At 41.9% G+C, this 18,031-nt stretch overlaps 1 protein-coding gene across 2 annotated transcripts in view; it reads right to left on the bottom strand.

The window, feature by feature from the left end:
• Positions 1–6,047: 6,047 nt before the first annotated feature.
• LOC150022446 (coiled-coil domain-containing protein 150-like) overlaps positions 6,048–18,031 on the bottom strand; it is an 82,379-nt gene continuing 70,395 nt past the window's right edge. Inside the window, exons 7-11 of one of the 2 annotated variants that reach the window (XM_090268316.1) lie at positions 10,908–10,964; positions 10,659–10,820; positions 9,605–9,691; positions 7,142–7,261; positions 6,048–6,870 (exon numbers count right to left, since the gene is read on the bottom strand). In XM_090268316.1, the coding sequence (XP_090124442.1) occupies positions 6,754–6,870; positions 7,142–7,261; positions 9,605–9,691; positions 10,659–10,820; positions 10,908–10,964 (543 nt within the window). In that variant the 3' untranslated portion in view covers positions 6,048–6,753. Of the gene's footprint in view, positions 6,871–7,141; positions 7,262–9,604; positions 9,692–10,658; positions 10,821–10,907; positions 10,965–11,349; positions 11,545–18,031 lie in introns of those variants that run through there. The other variant, XM_090268315.1, reaches the window with a different exon arrangement.

Here is an 18,031-nt window from a genome sequence, read left to right as displayed (position 1 = left end):
AGGCCTGGGGTTGCTAGCTCCCCAAATGTCCCTCCTGATTTTTATCTACCACCCATGAATGTGGGACCACTCATTCTGCCAGCCACCTCCTTTCTGCCACCATACCACATCCTCTCCACCTCAGTTCCCCTTCTCCACCCCTCCTTCCCATCTGGATGAATATGGCTTCTTTAAATCCTTGGCTGTAAGACTTCCATACAGTTAGATTTTCCTGGCAGTTCTGGGTGTTTTTTGCTTTGAGCTGTGATCCTTCTAATGGTGGTGCAAGGAGGCAAAGCGTGTCTACCTATGCCTTCATCTTGACCAGAAGTCAGAATTCTTAATTAATGGCATTATATATCTGAATTTTAAAGTCCTTATGCATATCCAATAGTCCCCAAGAGGTGGAGGCTGTGTATAAATTACATGTCACTGAATAAATGGGCTTAGACGGGTGAGTTCACAGTGATCTGAGTTCAGGATGCCCTGGAGGGCCTAATGGGAACCAGACACTGACAGAGGAGAAGGGAAGACGGCTTACACTTGCCAGTCTGGGGCATCACTGTGGCTCATTCTCTTTAGCTGCCGGGCAGTTAGGAAATGAACAAGTGGGTGGTCCTACTGAAGATAACAAGTCATGGTACTGAAAGGCTTTGGGAGATCTTAAAGGGGTGACTCTCCTGGAGGAAGCAGGAGGGAAGTCTGTCACTTGACAAGTGTCATTTCTGTTGCACATCAGAAAAGGCCGCGAAACACATCACTTTTAAATAAGCATTGAATTCAAATAATTTTTTTCCCAGGTCCATCAATGTTTTGAGTCTAGTGGGTATTATAGGTGGCTTGTTGGAGATGGTCCTGAAAGCATCAGCATTTCACCAGTTCCACCCCAGAGTAACTGGGCAGGGTGAGGACTGCTCCTGGGACTGGGAGAGGACAGAGAACTGCCCTGTGGATGAGCGTCAGTCCAAATGCCACTGAAGGCTTTGCAAGCCCCACCCCCTGCCCCCCTTTGCCAAAGGCTTGCTCAGTGCACACTTATATTTGAGGAGGATTTTAGGGAAAGAGGACCTGTGGTATTTGCTAATGGTTTCTTGGCTCACAGTGAGAGCCTATGTTCTAATGGAGGGCAGGCGGAAGTGGTCTCTGGTCTCTCATAGAGTGTGCCAGGATCCATGCAGGTGCTGTGCCGACCCCCGGAGAGGGGCTTTGTGTTAGTCTCATACCAGGGAGGCCACAGGTGCAAGACACAGAAAAGCAGAAGAGGAGGAGGAAACCCGGGGGTTTGTCGTGTGCTTGTTAATTTTGTTCATAAAACATCAGGCTTGCTCTTTCTAGTCTTTTTCCTTTAGATTTTCTACATTTGGTGTCATTCCTAGAAATATCTCTTTCTCCACAAGATGACAAAACTTTACACTCATATAACCTCGTACTTATATGGATTTGTTTCCCCCTTGTAAACACTGTGACTAAATACATCTAACGTAAAAGTGACCATTTTACCCATTTTTAGTGTACAGTTCAGTGGCATTGAGTATGTTCACATTGTTGGCAGCCATCACCACAATCTCCAGAACTTTTTCGTCTTCCCCAGCTAAAACACAAACTATTTCCTCTGCCCCGAGCTGTGGCAGCCACCATTCTACTTTCTGCCGTTATGAATTTGGAATTGACAGTATTTGTCCTTTTGTGACTGGCTTATTTCATGAGCATAATGTCTTCAAGGTTCATCCACATTGTAGCATGTGTCAGGACTTCCTTTCTTTTTAAGGCTGAATTCCATTCCATTCTACCTATATACCATTTTTGTTTATCCATTCATCCTTCAAATGGACTCTTGGGTTGTTTCCACCTTTTGGCTATTGTGAATAATGCTGTGAACACTGTTGTACATATATGTCTTTGAGCACCTGTTTTCAGTTCTTTTTGGTATATACCTGGAAGTTGTGTTTTTCCCATTTAAATATATAATCTGTCTAGAATATAAAGGCTTGTTCTGTGAGGTAGGGTGAGGTGGAAACCAACCTTTGTTCTATGAAAGGCCAACTAAGTAGCTTATTGTCTCATGGCCTTTACTGAATAAGCTTCCCCACTGCTTTGAAGTGCCTTCTGCAGTGCCTACCTGCTCAACCAGCAGCGATTTCAGGCTCAGTGAGACACTTAGACTCACAAGACTAATGGGCCACACCTGGTACCCGGCCTCACTTAGTTCTGCAGGTTACTAACAGGAATTATAAACAAGTATTCATTTGGTTTTTTTCCCTACGATGGCTCTAGTAGTGCTTAATTGCCTTGAACTTCATTTGAAACAATTTTGTTATGTTGTATTATGATAGCTATCATATCAAGGTGCATTTTTAAAAACTTATCAAAACTGGTGAATTTTTATGTAGCTATTTTTATATTGAAGATGGAAGAAGATACATAACATTTTTAGCATATTTATGCTTTATTATTTCAAGAAAGGTAAAAACACAACTGAAACATAAAAAAGCAATTTGTACAGTGTATGGAGGTGTTGTGACTGATGGAATGTGTCAAAAGTGGTTTACGAAGTTTCTTGGTACTTTTGACATTGTGGCCAAATAATTCTTTCCCGTGGGGCTGTCTTATGCATTGGGAGATGTTTAGCAGCACCCCCGGCCTCTACCCACTAGAAGCCAATGGTGGGAGATAGCCAACATACTCAAAATATCCAAATCAATGAAGTTATGGGTGAAAATGAAAAATGTGTCTTATTTTATGGAAAAAACTAGGCAGACTTTTCGGCCAACCCAATAGTATGTCAGCAGAACAGCGTCAGGGTCGGAGAACAGTGCAGGGGCTAATCTTTTAGTCCCCAAGTGACAGCACAGGTAGAAGAGACAAGGCCACACAGGGACCAAGACCATCACAGGAACCAGTAGTGCCTGTAAGGGCCCATGAATATCGCTCTGAGGGCCCCTCAAGGAAGGGCACACGCGATTATGGGGGTTTATACTGCACAGTGAAGCCACCAAAGCCTGGCCATCCACCGGCATTGGCGCCCATTTCTAGTCCTCCAGGTCTAGGTTCAAGGTACTCTTCAGGGGTCGTTTTTACTGTGGGCAAGACTGCCTGGTAACACAGCTGACACTGCCACAGTCAGGTTTCCAGGCAAATAATGCTGGGAGGGGGTAAATCTAAGGTCTTTTCCTCATGGAGAAAGAGAAAGGCTTTATTAATTCTTTATTGCACTGTCTCTATCACCTACCAAATTCTAAGGGTGACTGTTTCTGGACTTTGTCTTGTTCCATTAAATCTATTTGTTTTTAAACCACCACCAAATTATGTCAATGATTGTAACTTTATTATACTTATTTTCTTTTTTTAAGTGACTCTAGTGGAAGCACAATATACTCAAGGAGAAGGGCTTAGATCCTAAGTGTAGGGACCAGTGAATTATTTCAAAGTGAACACAACCCTGAAGTCACCACCCAAATGAAAAACAGATGCGGTCCGCTCGCCCACTGACCTACGCCCATCCCACTAGTGTGCCCCGTGTGGTTTGAACTGGGTCAGTCTGGTGCAGTGGGTACTGGTCCCCAGAACCCTGTGGTTCCGTGTCAGCTGGCCAGGGGAGTGTGCAAGCGACATAGGATGCGGACGTGAAGCAGCCGCCATTGCTCAGTGCCCAGCACGGCAGTAAGATGTGGGGCCGAATGCAGAGGTGGTGGTGGTTGCCATTTTCTTTGCCCTTCTCTGCCTCCAGTTCATCAGCCTTCCCGCCAGCTCTGCTGCCCACACGGCTCAGCCTCCCACAGGTGCCACCAGATGCCCTCGGCGCTCACCTGCCCCGGGGCAAGCCCAGCTTGCTGCTCCCCTGCAAACTGCAGCAGGGCTTCCGAGGGCTGGCTGATGCCCGCTCCCACCCTCGGACCCTCCTCCCCGCTGTGTGAGGTCTGACTCCTTATTTACAGAAACTCGGCGATTCTGCTTTCCTAATGGAACCTCTCTAAAGGCTATTGATTTTTGAATGTTTGATTTATATCCTGCTAGTTAAGTCTTTTATTTAGTTTTATTATTAATTCCCCGAAGTTTTCCAGGAATGTCATGTAATCTGCAAAAAGATAATTTTTACTTTTTAGATATGCATTCTTATGTCTTTGATTTTTCCAATTGCATTGCTTAATACTTTTATTTGTACAGTGTTCAATAGTAATGGAGATAGTGAGCATCCTTGCCTTGGTGTCAGGAATAAGATTTTATATAAAATGAGAAACATTTTTATTTATATTTATGTTTCATCATGTTTTTCGAAAAAAACCCAATTTCTATTTTCTTGTGTCAAGAAATGAATCAAAAAATTAGCAAAGACATATGTGGAATCTAAAAAAGGTCGAAGTCATAGAAGCAGGGAGTAGAAATCGGCTGCTGGGGGCTGGCGGCTGGGGGAAATAGGGAGAGGCTGGTAAAAGGGTACGGACTTTCTGTTATGAGTGAGGTCTGAGGATCTAATGTATAACCTGGGTGATCATGGTTGATAACACTGTACTGTAATATTGAAATTTGCTGAGATTAGAAATTAAATGTTCTCACCAAATATATATACAGGGGTGGGCAAAAATAGGTTTACAGTTGCAATACAAATAAATAATACAATAATAAGTACAACTGTCAACCTCCTTTTGCCCACCCCATATAGCGATGGATGTTAATTAGTAGGAGGAATCGTTTTACAATGTATATATCAAATCATCATGATGTAAACTTTATATGTCATACAGTTTTGTCAATATATCTCAATAGAGCTGAAAAACAATTACCACAGAAATAGCTCTGGTCTCAGAAGGGCAAAAGATTTCACAGGCAGATTAACTGCAGCAAAGTCAGTTAGAATCCAGACTGACTGTACCTAGACTTTCCTAAATCTCTTTCGTACTAACACGAAAAGGTCAGGACGTGCTCAACAACACAGTGCATGTAGAAGAACCACTGCCTATTTATTCCTGCCCTTGGTGGCCATAGCTTAGGCCCCTTGCTTCAGAATAATTACAGTCCTTAAAAAATTAGTTAAAGCATCTTCAGATCTTATATTAGGATCACCCAGAAGTAGGATGTTTATACATGTGGTAAATCTCCACTATTAATTAATTATAAATTATTGCCACTTTTTATTTCCCATATTACCATCCACCGGTATAATACTCTGAACATAGAGAATACAGTTATAATGTTTCAATGACCTTCTCTGTTGATTCTAACATTTGTTAGTTCTGGGTCAATTTTGATTAATTTCTCATTATGGCTTCTATTTTCCTGCTTTTTTGCATGTCTGATAAACTTGGACTGAATGCCAGACATTGTGATTTTACTTTGATTGGGTGCCATATTTTTATATTCCTCTAAATATTCTTAAGCTATTTTGGAACACAGTTACTTTGAAACTCATCATTTGGGGTCTTGCTTTTAAGATTTGTAAGGCAGGAGCAGAGCAGCATTCACCCTGGGGCTTTTTGTATAATCTACCCAATACCCTGGAAGTCACAAGGTTTTCAGCGCTGGTTGGTAGGAACTGGAACGATGTATGTGTGTCCTGGCCGCAGTTCCCTCTAATCCTTTAGGATGGTTCTTTTTCCAGCCTTAGGTAGTTTCCTTATGTGGATGTGCTGACTGGTACTCGGAATGCTCAGAGGGTTCTCCGGACATCTCAGGAATCCACTTCATGCAGCTCTCTCCTCTCTGGCACTCTAGCAGCCTTTGTCTCCCTGGATTCTAACTTCCGGCTCCTTAACTCGGGGCACCCACCAGGCTCCACGCTGCCTTGCCCTCTGTGCTGTGGCCTGAACTCTCTCAAGGCTGTAAGCTGAAGCAACAGCAGGACTCAGCTGTTCCCGTCCTCTCAGGGATCACTGTTCTTTGTGTCATGACATCTAGTGTCTTAAAAACCACTGTTTCATATTTTGTCTGTTTTTTTTATTATTGTTTCAGGTGAAAGTGGATTCCCGCAACAGAAGCTAGTATACTATACAATAGACACTATAAAAATATTACAGAAACGCGTTTAAAGTATCACAGAAATGTTTAGCACATCAGCACACTAAATATGCTGTTCTAACTATAAGCTTTACTAGAAATGACCACCAATCTAACTCTTTCCTGAAGCTTGTGTTTCGTACTTGAGCCAATCTAAAAAATGAAGTGAGGTGTGTCACACTGGCCCGGCCAGGCAGCTCAGTTGGTTAGTCTTTTGGAGCAGGGCAGACTGCTGTACTGAACCTTCTTCGTATTTATAGCTTCCCTTGGACATTTACGATCTCTCAGATACCTTATATAAATATAATCAGTCTCATTAAAGATGCATTGGTGATTACCTAGCATAGAAGGGTATGAGTTTGAAACACAGTGGAAGTTTTTACTATTTTCCAGGTGATTCTATTTCCAAAGATTATTTATTGGATGTTAGACTGGGATAGTTCACTGAAACAAAATATCCTATCATTTACTTGTTGTATCATAAAGTATCTCATTAAATGCTTTTTGGTAAAATGTACTTAGGAAAATAGCCAAGTATCATGCAACAGCATCTGCTATCATACAATAAATTAATATAAATTTATTGGGTTGAAAACAGGGAAAGAAAAAGAAGGGGTGGTTCTCTATCGATATCAGAGTTCATAAAAGGATAAGCTCAGGTCCAACATCTTCAGCCCACATCCAGGCCTTTGTGTTCCGAAGACGGGAAACAGGCCGGCCCGGGGGCTGGGCTCGGGGTCAGGGCGTGTGGCTATGCGTGAGGTGCCTCCTGTGTCAAGGACATCACTTTCTCTCTAGGTCAGGGCGCTTCTTGGGCACAAATCTAAGGTTCTGCTTATTCTCCCACCGGTGTAGCAGAACAGACGGGTTGGACAGGACGCTGTGCCTTTTATCTTGGTCCTGTTGGAAAGAAACACACCTGACACTGTTCAAAACTAACTGTGGAACCTATTTTGTCTTTGTATCATTTATTCATCAAGGTAGGTGGTTCTAAGCTAGACAGTTTGGGAGAGGAAGAATTTTCCAGAAAACAATTTAGTCCGCTGCTTTCCTTGGAGTAGTTTCAAGAAATCTACAGATTAGTAAAGAGAATAGCTGGATGAAGAGAGTACTCCTGTAATTAGAAATCTAAGAGCTGCGTAAGACAGCCGCGTCTAACCAAATGCCCTACCTCTTCCCGCCACCTGTCTTCCCGGGGAAGCCTCTGTAACCGGTTTTTTGTCAGCTCAAGTTGTAGGCCATCGAACCTGCACCTAAACCAGTGGTGAGCTTCTTCCAGATTAGCTGTTATCTGAACATATAAATATTATTATTAAAAGTTACAACAAACAGTTATAAGTCTTTTGTGTATTAGTTCAAGGGACTTTTTACCTAGGTCTTAAAAGACCAAATTTTGACTGGAAGGTCCTTGCAACCTATTTGCATAATCCACATCCAATAGACGAGATAGTGATTTCTGAATACGGAGCTAAAGACGAAGGCAGGTCTGCTACTTTTTATGCCTTTGGTAGTATTTCCTGGATGTGAACTAAGGTGAGATCAAATCCAGGAGGAAAAATAAAAATGAAAGTACAAGATGATGCTGAAAATGACAAAGGTGGTTCAAACCATATTTTGAATTTTATTTTCTAAGACCAAATAATTCTCCAAAGTCCCTACACTGTAAAGGCTGGATTTTTCTGTTGTGCTTTATGAAAGTAATAGAATGAAATAATAAAAATCTGGATCAGCTTACTGTAAGTTATATTCTTTTTATTTCCTTTTCCCTAAAACTATCTTATACTTTACTTAGCTCATAAGCACACACTTCCATGTAATCTTTGTTAGACTTAAATAGTCCCTCTGATAGTCCCTCTGAAGATGAACTGGAATCAGTATTCATTTATTTGACAAGTATCTACTGAGGGCTTATATATGACTGGCACTGTTCTAAGGATATGGGATACTTTGGTATTTTGAAGGTAGAGCCAACAGATGTTTATTTTATATGAAGGTTGCTTGAAAACAGGTGCAGAACATATCCTCTAGAATGGAAAGTGGAGTGACCGTTTTTCCTCCTTTGATTACTTGTCTCATGGACAGCATTTTTGATTTTTGTTCTGAAGCCTGAGAGGGCGGCATAGTTCTCTCGCCTGGGAGAAGGCAAGAGCCACGAGAGCAGTGCTCTTTCTGGCTCGTTCACCCTGCGTCTCTGCCGCCTGGCACCTGACCCATAACAGGTCCTCAGTAAATGTGCCATGTACTTGTCCTGTATTAGCCAGGTCCCTGTGCGGCTACGACATAGTGAGATAAGAACAGGACTCCCCTTTTGTTTAACTTTCAGAACGCTACAAAGCTAAGCTACATTCCAGGCCTGTCTGTGCACCCCAATGACAGTGGTGCTCCCACCCCTAGCCCCACCGAGCCCCATCTGTCCCTGGCGCTGTTACCAGGAGTGGAGGGAAAGCAGCGTGGAATGGCATTGTGCGTCACGTCTCCTCCTGTGTGGCGAACGAGAAGCAGCTAACATCTATTGAAACATACTCTGAGCCATCTATCAGAATAACAGAGCGGTAGCTATTAACTTCCTGACCTTTATGGAAACTGATGAGTTAAAGTGAGTGTAACTTCCTTACGGGCACAGCAAGTGTCACAGCTGGCATTCAAACTCAGATGTGACACAGTCCACATTTTTTTTTACTGTGTCATTTATTGCTGTGTAATTTAATAGGTATTAAAGGGAACTATCATGGCCAGCTGACAGCAACATCACTGTAATCCCTTAAGCTTAAGAATCTGAAAATGAGGATGGTTGTAGTAGAATAATAATGTCAAAGATCTGTTCCAGCTCTAAAAATGTATGAGTTTAGAATACTATGCAGCAGAAAGAAAGAACTCCTGCCATTTGCAACAACATGGATGGAACTAGAGAGAATTATGCTTAGTGAAATAAGCCAGGCAAAGAAAGAAAAATACCATATGATATCACCTAATACAGGAAACTAAAGAACAACACAAACAAAGGAACTAAATAGAACAAAGAGCAGAATAGCAGTCAATAGGGGGGAGGGGAGAGGGAGAGAAGGGGGATAAGTAAGGGAAGGGATTAGTCAAAGAACCTGTATAAATGACTCATGGATACGGACAGTAGGGAGGGATATGATTGCGGGAGAGGGGGTGGGCTGGGTGGGGGAGAGAAATTAGGGGAAAAGGGGACAACTGTAATTGAAAAACCAAAATTAAAAAAAAAAAAATGTATGAGTTTAAATGCCTTGAAAGAAAGCAAATTCAAGAATTAATAGGGCCTATTTTACACTTCTATTTATTGACTGAACAAAGAGTTTCCACTTTCATGTCAAACATGAATGCATTGAAATCCACACCCGTGCCGGTCTTCCCTTCTTCTCTGTGATGGGAGGGACTCGGACTTCAAGTTTCGTCAATATTTCAGTGTTCTAGTGTCTCCCCTCAGGACAAAGAATCTTAATCTAAAAGCGATCTCATCACAGAGCCTGTACTTGGCAAGCTGCTGCCTCTTGCCTGTTGTGCTCCTGATGACCATGTTAACAGACGGTCTTACACTGACGTGTGTGTTTCAAGGTGGTTGTGTGTCGGGACACGTGTCTAAGGCTCTGTGTCCGTGGCTCTGGCTCACCTGTTCTGATTCCACACTGGCTTCTCTCAGCTTATTCTCTGTTGCCTCTTTACATTTCTTCAAGTGTCTGTTAGTTTCTTCCAATTCCTGAAAACATGATACAAAGGGTTTACAAAGCCCAATGTACCTTATCAAACAAAAAGCTTCAATATTTGTAATAAGTGAGCAATGAAATTATGAAACTATGACTTGGTATATTCTAACTTCAGGTGCTACCCAAATGCAACATATAAGCGGTTATTTTCAGTTTAACCTACAGCATACATATGAGCATATGATGACATATTTTGATTTTGATTTATGGATTCTCCTGAAACAAAGTCATTAACATCTCTTTCCAGAACTGGCGGGATACTTTTCATAGCAGAGAGTCTCTGTTGGAAGCAAGAGCTTGATGATCTCATGAAGTCCCTTTTCAGAGATAAAATGTTATGCTTTTCATTATGTTGGGAATATATAAAAGTCCTGTAACAGCAACAGGTGTATAACAGCTACAGGAAGAACCAAAGGGTATAAAGTTCCTTGAAAAGCCATGAAATTCAGTTCAGAAATATTAGTAACTAGTCCTTTGCATATGTGAGTTTTGCTTTTTTTTTTTTTTTTTTTAAGATTATATTTAGAGAGGGGAAGGGAGGGAGAGAGGGAGAGAATCATCAATGTGAGAGAGAAACATCGATTGGTTGCCTCTGGTATGCACCCTGACTGGGGCTAGAACCTGCACCCCAGGCACATGCCCTGACGGGACAGAACGGGTGACCTTTTGGTTTGCAGAATGACAGCCAATCACCAGAGCCACACCTGTTCAGGGCAGTTTTAGCTGTTCTTTTAAAAAAGAGTATAATTTTTGTTATATTGAAAATTGAGAGCATGTACCATATCTGAAGCTGCATGCTACTTCCTAGATGCTATGATTCTAAGAACTTAGTGAAGATAAAAAACCTATACATTTGTTTTCTTCTATAGAATCTAGAAAGTTTGCGTGCTCTAATGCTGGGTGTTTTGGCACACGTTGTTTCCTGACAGTCTCTGAGAAGAATCTTAGGAATCCTTTTACCCAGCACCGATGCTCTAGCTCCCGCCGCATTTTCCGCTCTGCCTCTAGCCGCAGCTCTTGCTGTTTGCTCCATGCCGAGGTGTTGTACTGTCTCCTGGATAACAGCTGCACCTCTTTCTGTAGGTTAGCCATCTCCGATACAAATCTCTGGATACTCAGCGACTGGTAGGGCACAAAGAGGGGACGCAGCTGTTACCCAAGTTTAGGATTTTATGTGAATGGTAAACATAGTTTGTGGAAATCATCTACCTGTTCATAGTTTTTCTTCTTAATTAGCTCCATTTGGCTCAATTCTGTTTCTATTTGCTGAAAGTAAATGTGGAAATAACACAGATCAGTGGGTGACAGGAAGAATCCCACGTGAGAGCCATAGTTCCCGCTTCCTACCGGGCTCTCCCTCCACCCAGCTCACTGACCCTGAAAGAGCAAAGCTCCCTGCACAGTCCCATGGAAGAGACAGATGGGCAGCTGGAACCAGACCCTGGCAGTTCATGGGAAACCAAACATTTACACCGCACTATCTTGGCTGGAAAAAGAGAATCCCCCCAAGGCAGTCTGCCCACTTCCTGGGTATGGCTGTCATTGTCAGAGAACACAGGGGCTGTCAGGGCCCGGACACCATGCGCCCGTCACCACTGCCTGCCTGGATCTCCACCAGTTACTAAGAAAGTGCGGGGAGACAGCTGGTTTCTCATACAACCTTGATCCTCTCTATATTCTGTGCTTTAGTTGACAAGTGGAGCTTAATTTGGGCCTTTTGAGTCTTGATTTTCTCATTGCTACTGTTCAGTAGCTTTTCTAGCTCCGTAAGTTTCTGCCGCAGCTCCCGGTTGGTACGGGATACTTCCACTGATCGGGAGTTGGCTTCATCAAGAGCTTTCTTCAGCTGTGGAACACGAGGGAAGATCAGAACATTGTTACTTTCCATTTGGTAAGAAAAGCCTATGTGTGTGGGTGGCTTTGCCCCTATATTTTGTTTCCTTTAAACCATTCTTTTAAAAGGGAGGGTAAGTGAGGCAATCAATAATGATGTCTGATTAAATAGATTAGTGGAGGAACACTCTTAAGTGATTTTCATAACTTTTAACACTAAAGAACACAATCTTTCTTAGGACAGAGAAATAAGGTAAATATAATTTCAACATTTGCTCTTTTAAGAGCATGGCTTTGATGTCAGACCTCAGTTCAAATCTCAGCTCACCACTTATGAGCCAAGTACAGTAGTCCCTCTCTATATCGCGGTTCACTTATCGTGGCCTCACTATATTGTGGGATTTAAAAAAAATATTATATTTAATTATTTATCATGGATTTTTCGCTATATTGCAGGATTTTGCAGTACTGTATACATATGTTGTTAAAGTTACATAAATTTAAGAGTGTAGAATATGTCTAAGAACATAAGTAGTGTTTATAAAAGTGTGGAAAAGGTTAATAAGGGAGAGGGAAAGGTTAATAAGGGACTGGGAACGGTTTATAAGTGTGTGGGAAGGGTTTATAAAGCCTTAATATATATATAAACACTAAAATAAATGTAAGATTTCTACTTCGAGGATTTTCACCTATCGGGGGTGGAGGGGTGGGGGTGTCTAGAACGTAATACCCGAGATAAGGGAGGGAATACTGTAATTCTTGATAATTAACTTCCCTAAGACTCAGGTTTATCACTGGAGAAGAGTATGAATAGCCTGTCTCATAGCATTCATATAACAGTTAAATAAGATGAAGTTTAGAAAGAATGAAGAGCCTGGCACAAAGCTGCTCTGTGATCATTACCACACTTTAAATTTTTTTCTTCCTTTCTGTCACTTGTGACCCCATGTCTGTAGAAGTGAAAATAAATTATATGGTAGTTTACTATAAATATTTGTCAGTTATTGACTATCATTGCATGTATTTTATAGTATTGTCGTTTGTTTTTAAAGAAACTTGTCTAGTGGAAAACTAGCATAGTGCTTAGTGTTAAAAACAAGAGGCCCAAATCACTTACACTACGTCACCAAACCAAGACTTAATTACAGTTTCAGCTCTCCCAGAAATGGACTCTTGATCTAGTCAATCAGAATCACCTGATGATCAAGCTGGATAATCTTCCTGGTAGACCCCTGCTATCCCCTAAAAGATAGTAACTTTGCAATAACCAACCTGCTTTTTTGCTAAGCATAAATTCCTTGTTCCCGCTCTTCTCATTTTGTACAGCTCCTTGTAGCTTTCTATCTGCTAGATTGGACGTTGCCCGATTTGAATTGAGCTCAAGTCAACTCTTAAAAGATAAACTAAGGCATATTAAAAATTGTAACAGTTCTGGTGTCAGAAGAGGGAACTGAAGGAGACCCCTGATAGCCCCCAGAAGCAATAAGCAACCAGGCCAAGTTACCCATTGAGCCCCTTGAGCTCCCCGTTTTCTCGATGCACCGGGAGGTCACAGGCATGGGTGAGCCCCTCTCAGTCCTAGCTCCGCAGCTTTTGCGTCATGAGCTTCCTGGCTTCACTGGAGCACTTCTACTTAAGCTGGACGTGAGTCCACCGTGAGGCCTCAGGTGACTGAAACTTTGTTTTAAGGCTGAACAAGCAAGTTAACCTCAGCAAAGATAATCTTGAATCACAGTGGCCAAGTGGAGACCTTTTAGCTAGGTAAGCTTAGCGGTTACAAGGTGCTCCAAAGAAAAAGGGGTCTCAGCCTAGCACTCACCATAAAGGGTAGAAGGAACATTATTTTCCCTCGTCTATGGCTTCTGGTGACTAGGATGAGACCCAGCGGGACCCCCCACTCACTCCAGTGCCTACAGACAGGATCCTGGGAAAACTGGCAGAAGCCGGAAATGGGTGAGAATTCTTGACCAAAGTCAGCTATCCCAGATCTCTATCTGTGGTGCCTGGTTCAAGAGAGGAAGGTAAAACTTCACGCTGTCCCTTCCTTTCCAAATTCAGATTGATAGGCAAAAAACATCTGTAAGAATTAGATCTTTGAATTGGGACTCACGAATTTGCTTTCAGGTATCCATTGGCTGTTAACCCTTTCTCACCCAGGCTCAGCTACTGCCTCCTTGTTTGTCTCATTTTGTGTCCCGAGAACTGGGCTTGGCCACTGTCAGGCTGGGGGATCACAAAATACAGCGACACAAAAACGTGGGTTCCACGCTACTTGCGGCTGGATAGGGCTGGACAGGAACGTGGCTGTACTCCATTTGCTGCTTGGGTCTTAGTGACTGATGCTGTATCTAAGAGGAATTGTCCTGCTTGCTTTTTTTTGGTGTATCTGCATTTTGGAGGGTAGTACCTTTTGCACCCCCTTCGGGGGTATTTACTGTTTGTCCTGTCCTGGCTGAAATCAGGAAAAATATTTGAAAGGAGGTTTTTTTAAAGTGGTTCTACAGTCAGAATTGGAACCTGATATTCAGAGCCTGATAGGAACATTTTTTAGGCCTTCCCTCCCCTCAGCTAAAGTGAAACTACATAACCAGAGAGAGAGAAGAATATCCTGAAGCCTTTGTGGAAGGACTTACTAAAACATTCCACAGACACACTGCTCTAAATCTAGAACATGGGATATTTTTTGATTTCCATTTTAGTTGAAGGTATAAAAATAATGCAGTTGGATGGGTGGGTCAGCCTCCATATCATCAGGTTTCAACCCAATTTTTTGAGAAGTTAAAACAACTGTAAATGTCTTGTTTACAAATGGATGTTTACAAATGGAGTCAAGAACCGAAATGCGACAAAAACAGAAATGCTCTCTAGACACAAGTCCAAGCCTACCCCTCCTTTATACCAACCCCAGTGCCTCCCCATTCATCTCAAAAGGGTTGCAGATATTGTAGAAGGTCTAGACTTAGGAAACAAAAGTCCTTCCTGGTAGAATTTGCATTCTTTCTCTGCTTTTGGAGATGTAAACATTCTATCTCATCTTCTCCGGAACCGAGGCAATTCTTATCAGAAGGAGAAAAAAAAAAAAAAAAAAAAACAAAACCTGAAGCCTTGGTGGAAGAAAATATCTTAAAACTCTCTTTCACAAATATTGTAACAAGGTTTAGCCACCTGAGCAGGTAACCTTAACTTCCTTCTCTTGCCAGAAACACAAAACTCACTAGTTTATAGAAGAACAGTTGGATCTAAGTTGTATCACTGTAGCTGTTTCATAGCTAAAATTTAAAAATGAAAGTATCTCCATTTGTGTCTCTGCCTGTTGTTTATATATGTCTATATATGTATGTTATAAATGTGTGGGTTTTTTTTCCCCCTACCTCTGGATGTATTGCCAAAACTAATCTGCAAAGACTTGCATTTTACTGGTTTAAAGAAAATCAAGCACTTATATAAATCAAGTATAATTTGAGAAATGTAGAAGCTAACATGATCTAGGATAATCTTTGGTAATTAAAAGCTAGTTTAATTAAAACAGGTATGTCTTCGGAGTTACCAGAATTAATTTTTTTTTTTTTAATCTTCACCTGAGGACATTTTTTCATTGCTTTCAGGGAGAGAGACAAACATTGCCTCCCACACCCGTCCAGACTAGGGACCTAAGCACCAGAACAGGGATCAAACCCACAACCTAGGTATATGCCCAGACTGGGAATTGAACCTGCAACCCTTTGGCTATGGGACAAAGCTCCAACCAACTGAGCCACATGGGCCAGGGCAGAATTAAATATTTTTATTTTGCTTAGATTTACTAAAGGTCAAATCAACTCCTGTTATTTCTTACAGAATTTGTCAGCAAGAAATAGAAGATGGTGGTTAACTGTTCAGATTACTCATGAACAGTTCATGAGCTATTAAACATAATTGTTAAGAATAGTGAATTAAATCGATGTAAGAAAAAAGTTGATAAATGAACATCTCAACAATCATTTATACTTTAGGGTATGTCTACTTAAAAGTTTCCAAATCTTTTTTGGTAACTTTAAACCTTAAAATTACACCGAGATAGTTTAAATGATGGATATTCATTGAATTGGTAGATGATTTTCAAATAAGATAAAATACTGAAACATTACTGAATACATGTTTATCCACCTCTGTTTCCTTTTCCAGAGGAACTAAAGATGTTTTGTGGCAAGACTCTACCTCTAGAAAATATAGTGTATTTCTCAATTTGCCAATCCACAGAATTCTAGTGTAGACCACAACTGCTTAACTTTTAGTTTTCACTAGAAATGAAGGATTCTAAGGGTTAAGAATTCTAATCAACATATGTAATGAAAATGACTTAGAAATAATAAGGGTAAAAGGAAAAAACTGTGTATGAAAGTAAAATAATTGTTCCAGGAGGAGAAAGAAGAAAAGCACAGGACAAAATTTAGATGAATATTAAAGACAGTTGCAGGTTTGTGGAAAGGAAAGTTATGTGTTTCATGCTGGCTAAGAGTGGAAATGATTTAAGTTTTTAAGGAATGCCTTTTAATATCAAAAGTACACTGGTTCAAAATTAGGATCTGGTTTTTTCTCTCAGTGTAAATACAAAGATTTCTTGGACTATTGTTCTGGTCTTAAGAGACTATGAGAGGTCTTTGTTTGTTTGTTTGTTTTTAAACTTTTTGGCTAATCTACCTGGAAAGCAGAGATTCTGTGTCATAACAATACTGTGCTTCCCACTGTCTTTATCAGGTCTTAGAACACTTAAGAAAACCAGTCTTCTCAATATTATCATAAGAGCTAAGTTTTGTTCACAATTATGTAACCTTCTGTATTTGCCTTTAAAATCTTATATTGTTGGAGTGGTATCAGCATCATGGCAGAGTGGGAAGACTCCTTTGTATTTCCCCTTAAATCTACAACTAGACAAACATTTATAATCCAGAAAAGGTTCCTCTGCTCAGTACGCTAGCATGCCTGAGCTGTTCTTGCATCAGCATTTCTGAAGGTGGGCATATTAGAGGGTCCACGTGAGGCAGGACGGGGAAAGGACAGAGACAGTGCCCAGAGATGGGGGTCCCTGGCTGCTGTAGCTGAGCCTGTGTCTCCCACACTGTGACCAGCAGAAGGTACAAGGGGCAGAAGCAGCATCGGCACCTGAGAATCCAGCTCCCTCCTCTGATTGATCTGATCATCTAAATAGGTATAGAAAAAGCACTTGACAAGATAAAACATACAATTATGATAAACTCTCAGTAAAGTGGGTGTAGAAAGACTGTATCTCAATTTAATAAAGGCCATATATGACAAACCCTCAGCTGATATCATACTCAATGGTAAAAAACTGAAAGCTTTCCTCTAAGATCAGGCAAGACATGAATGCCCAGTCTTGCCACTGTTACTCAACACAGTACTGGAAGTCCTAGTCAGAGCAATCTGGTAAGAAATAGAAAGTATCCTAATTGGAAAGGAAGAAGTATAACTGTCAATATTTGTGGATAACTTGATTTATATATATATAAAACCCTAAACACTCCACCAAAAAACTATTAGGAAAAAAAAAATACAGTAAAGTTGCTGGATATAAAAATCAATATACAAATACCTATTATATTTCTATATACTAATAACAAATGGCCCTGGCTGGTTTGGCTCAGTGGATTGAGCGTCGGCCTGCGAGCTAAGTGTCGCTGGTTCGATCTTCCAGTCAGGGCACATCAGAGAAGGAAAACTCTGACTCCAAAAAACCTCCGCTGCCTTGCGGCATACCTCTTCAGGGGAAAGGCTAAGGGAGTAAACCCCGACAGAAAATCCGGAGCCGGAGTCCCTAAGGCGGTTTGACGTTGTAGTCAACACCGGCAACTCCTGCGGCGCACCTGAAGCCAAGCTGTATTGACTCTGTCTTTCCCTTGGACCCTTCAGCTGCGAAGAGAGGGGGGGTCTGCTGCATGGGCAACAGCTGGCCCTCCATATCACCCTGCCCAGGCTCTGTAGCTTCAGCTTCACTGGAGAGGACACTCCAGCGTCATCACAAGATGTCGATTCAGCACGGGAGGAGACAGATACCGTGTCACTCCCGAGTCGGACTGCACAGCCATTCTCGGCGGTGCAGATAGACTCTTAAGAAGCTACACCGGCGCACATTCTCCTGGCTGTGAGGGTGCGCCCGGCTCTGCAGACTCGTGAATAAAGGCCTCGTTTTACTGCTCAAGTCCTGTGTCCCAGTTTTTATTGTGAGCGTTTCTCACAATTTGGGGGCTCGTCCGGGATCCTCCGCCTGTGTGCGGGAAGGGCTCTGAGCCAAGGTGGGGAGACGCGTCCTACCCGCTTTTGGGTGGCCCGCTTGACCCAGGGCCCACCCGCCTCAGTGTCCGGAAACGACCCGAGACTTCTTGTTGGGACAGCAGTGGATCGACGCAGGGGGAAACAAAAGCAAACACCGCGGCAACCAGGCAACCTCGTGCACGGGCCAAGGGTATAAGCCTATGATCTCATTTCCTGAGTGGTTGTCTGTA

This window comes from Furipterus horrens, unplaced genomic scaffold (assembly GCF_987537825.1).
Source record: "Furipterus horrens unplaced genomic scaffold, mFurHor1.1.pri manual_scaffold_1, whole genome shotgun sequence".
NCBI lineage: Eukaryota > Metazoa > Chordata > Mammalia > Chiroptera > Furipteridae > Furipterus > Furipterus horrens.
This window is presented reverse-complemented; position numbering and strand designations above follow the sequence as displayed.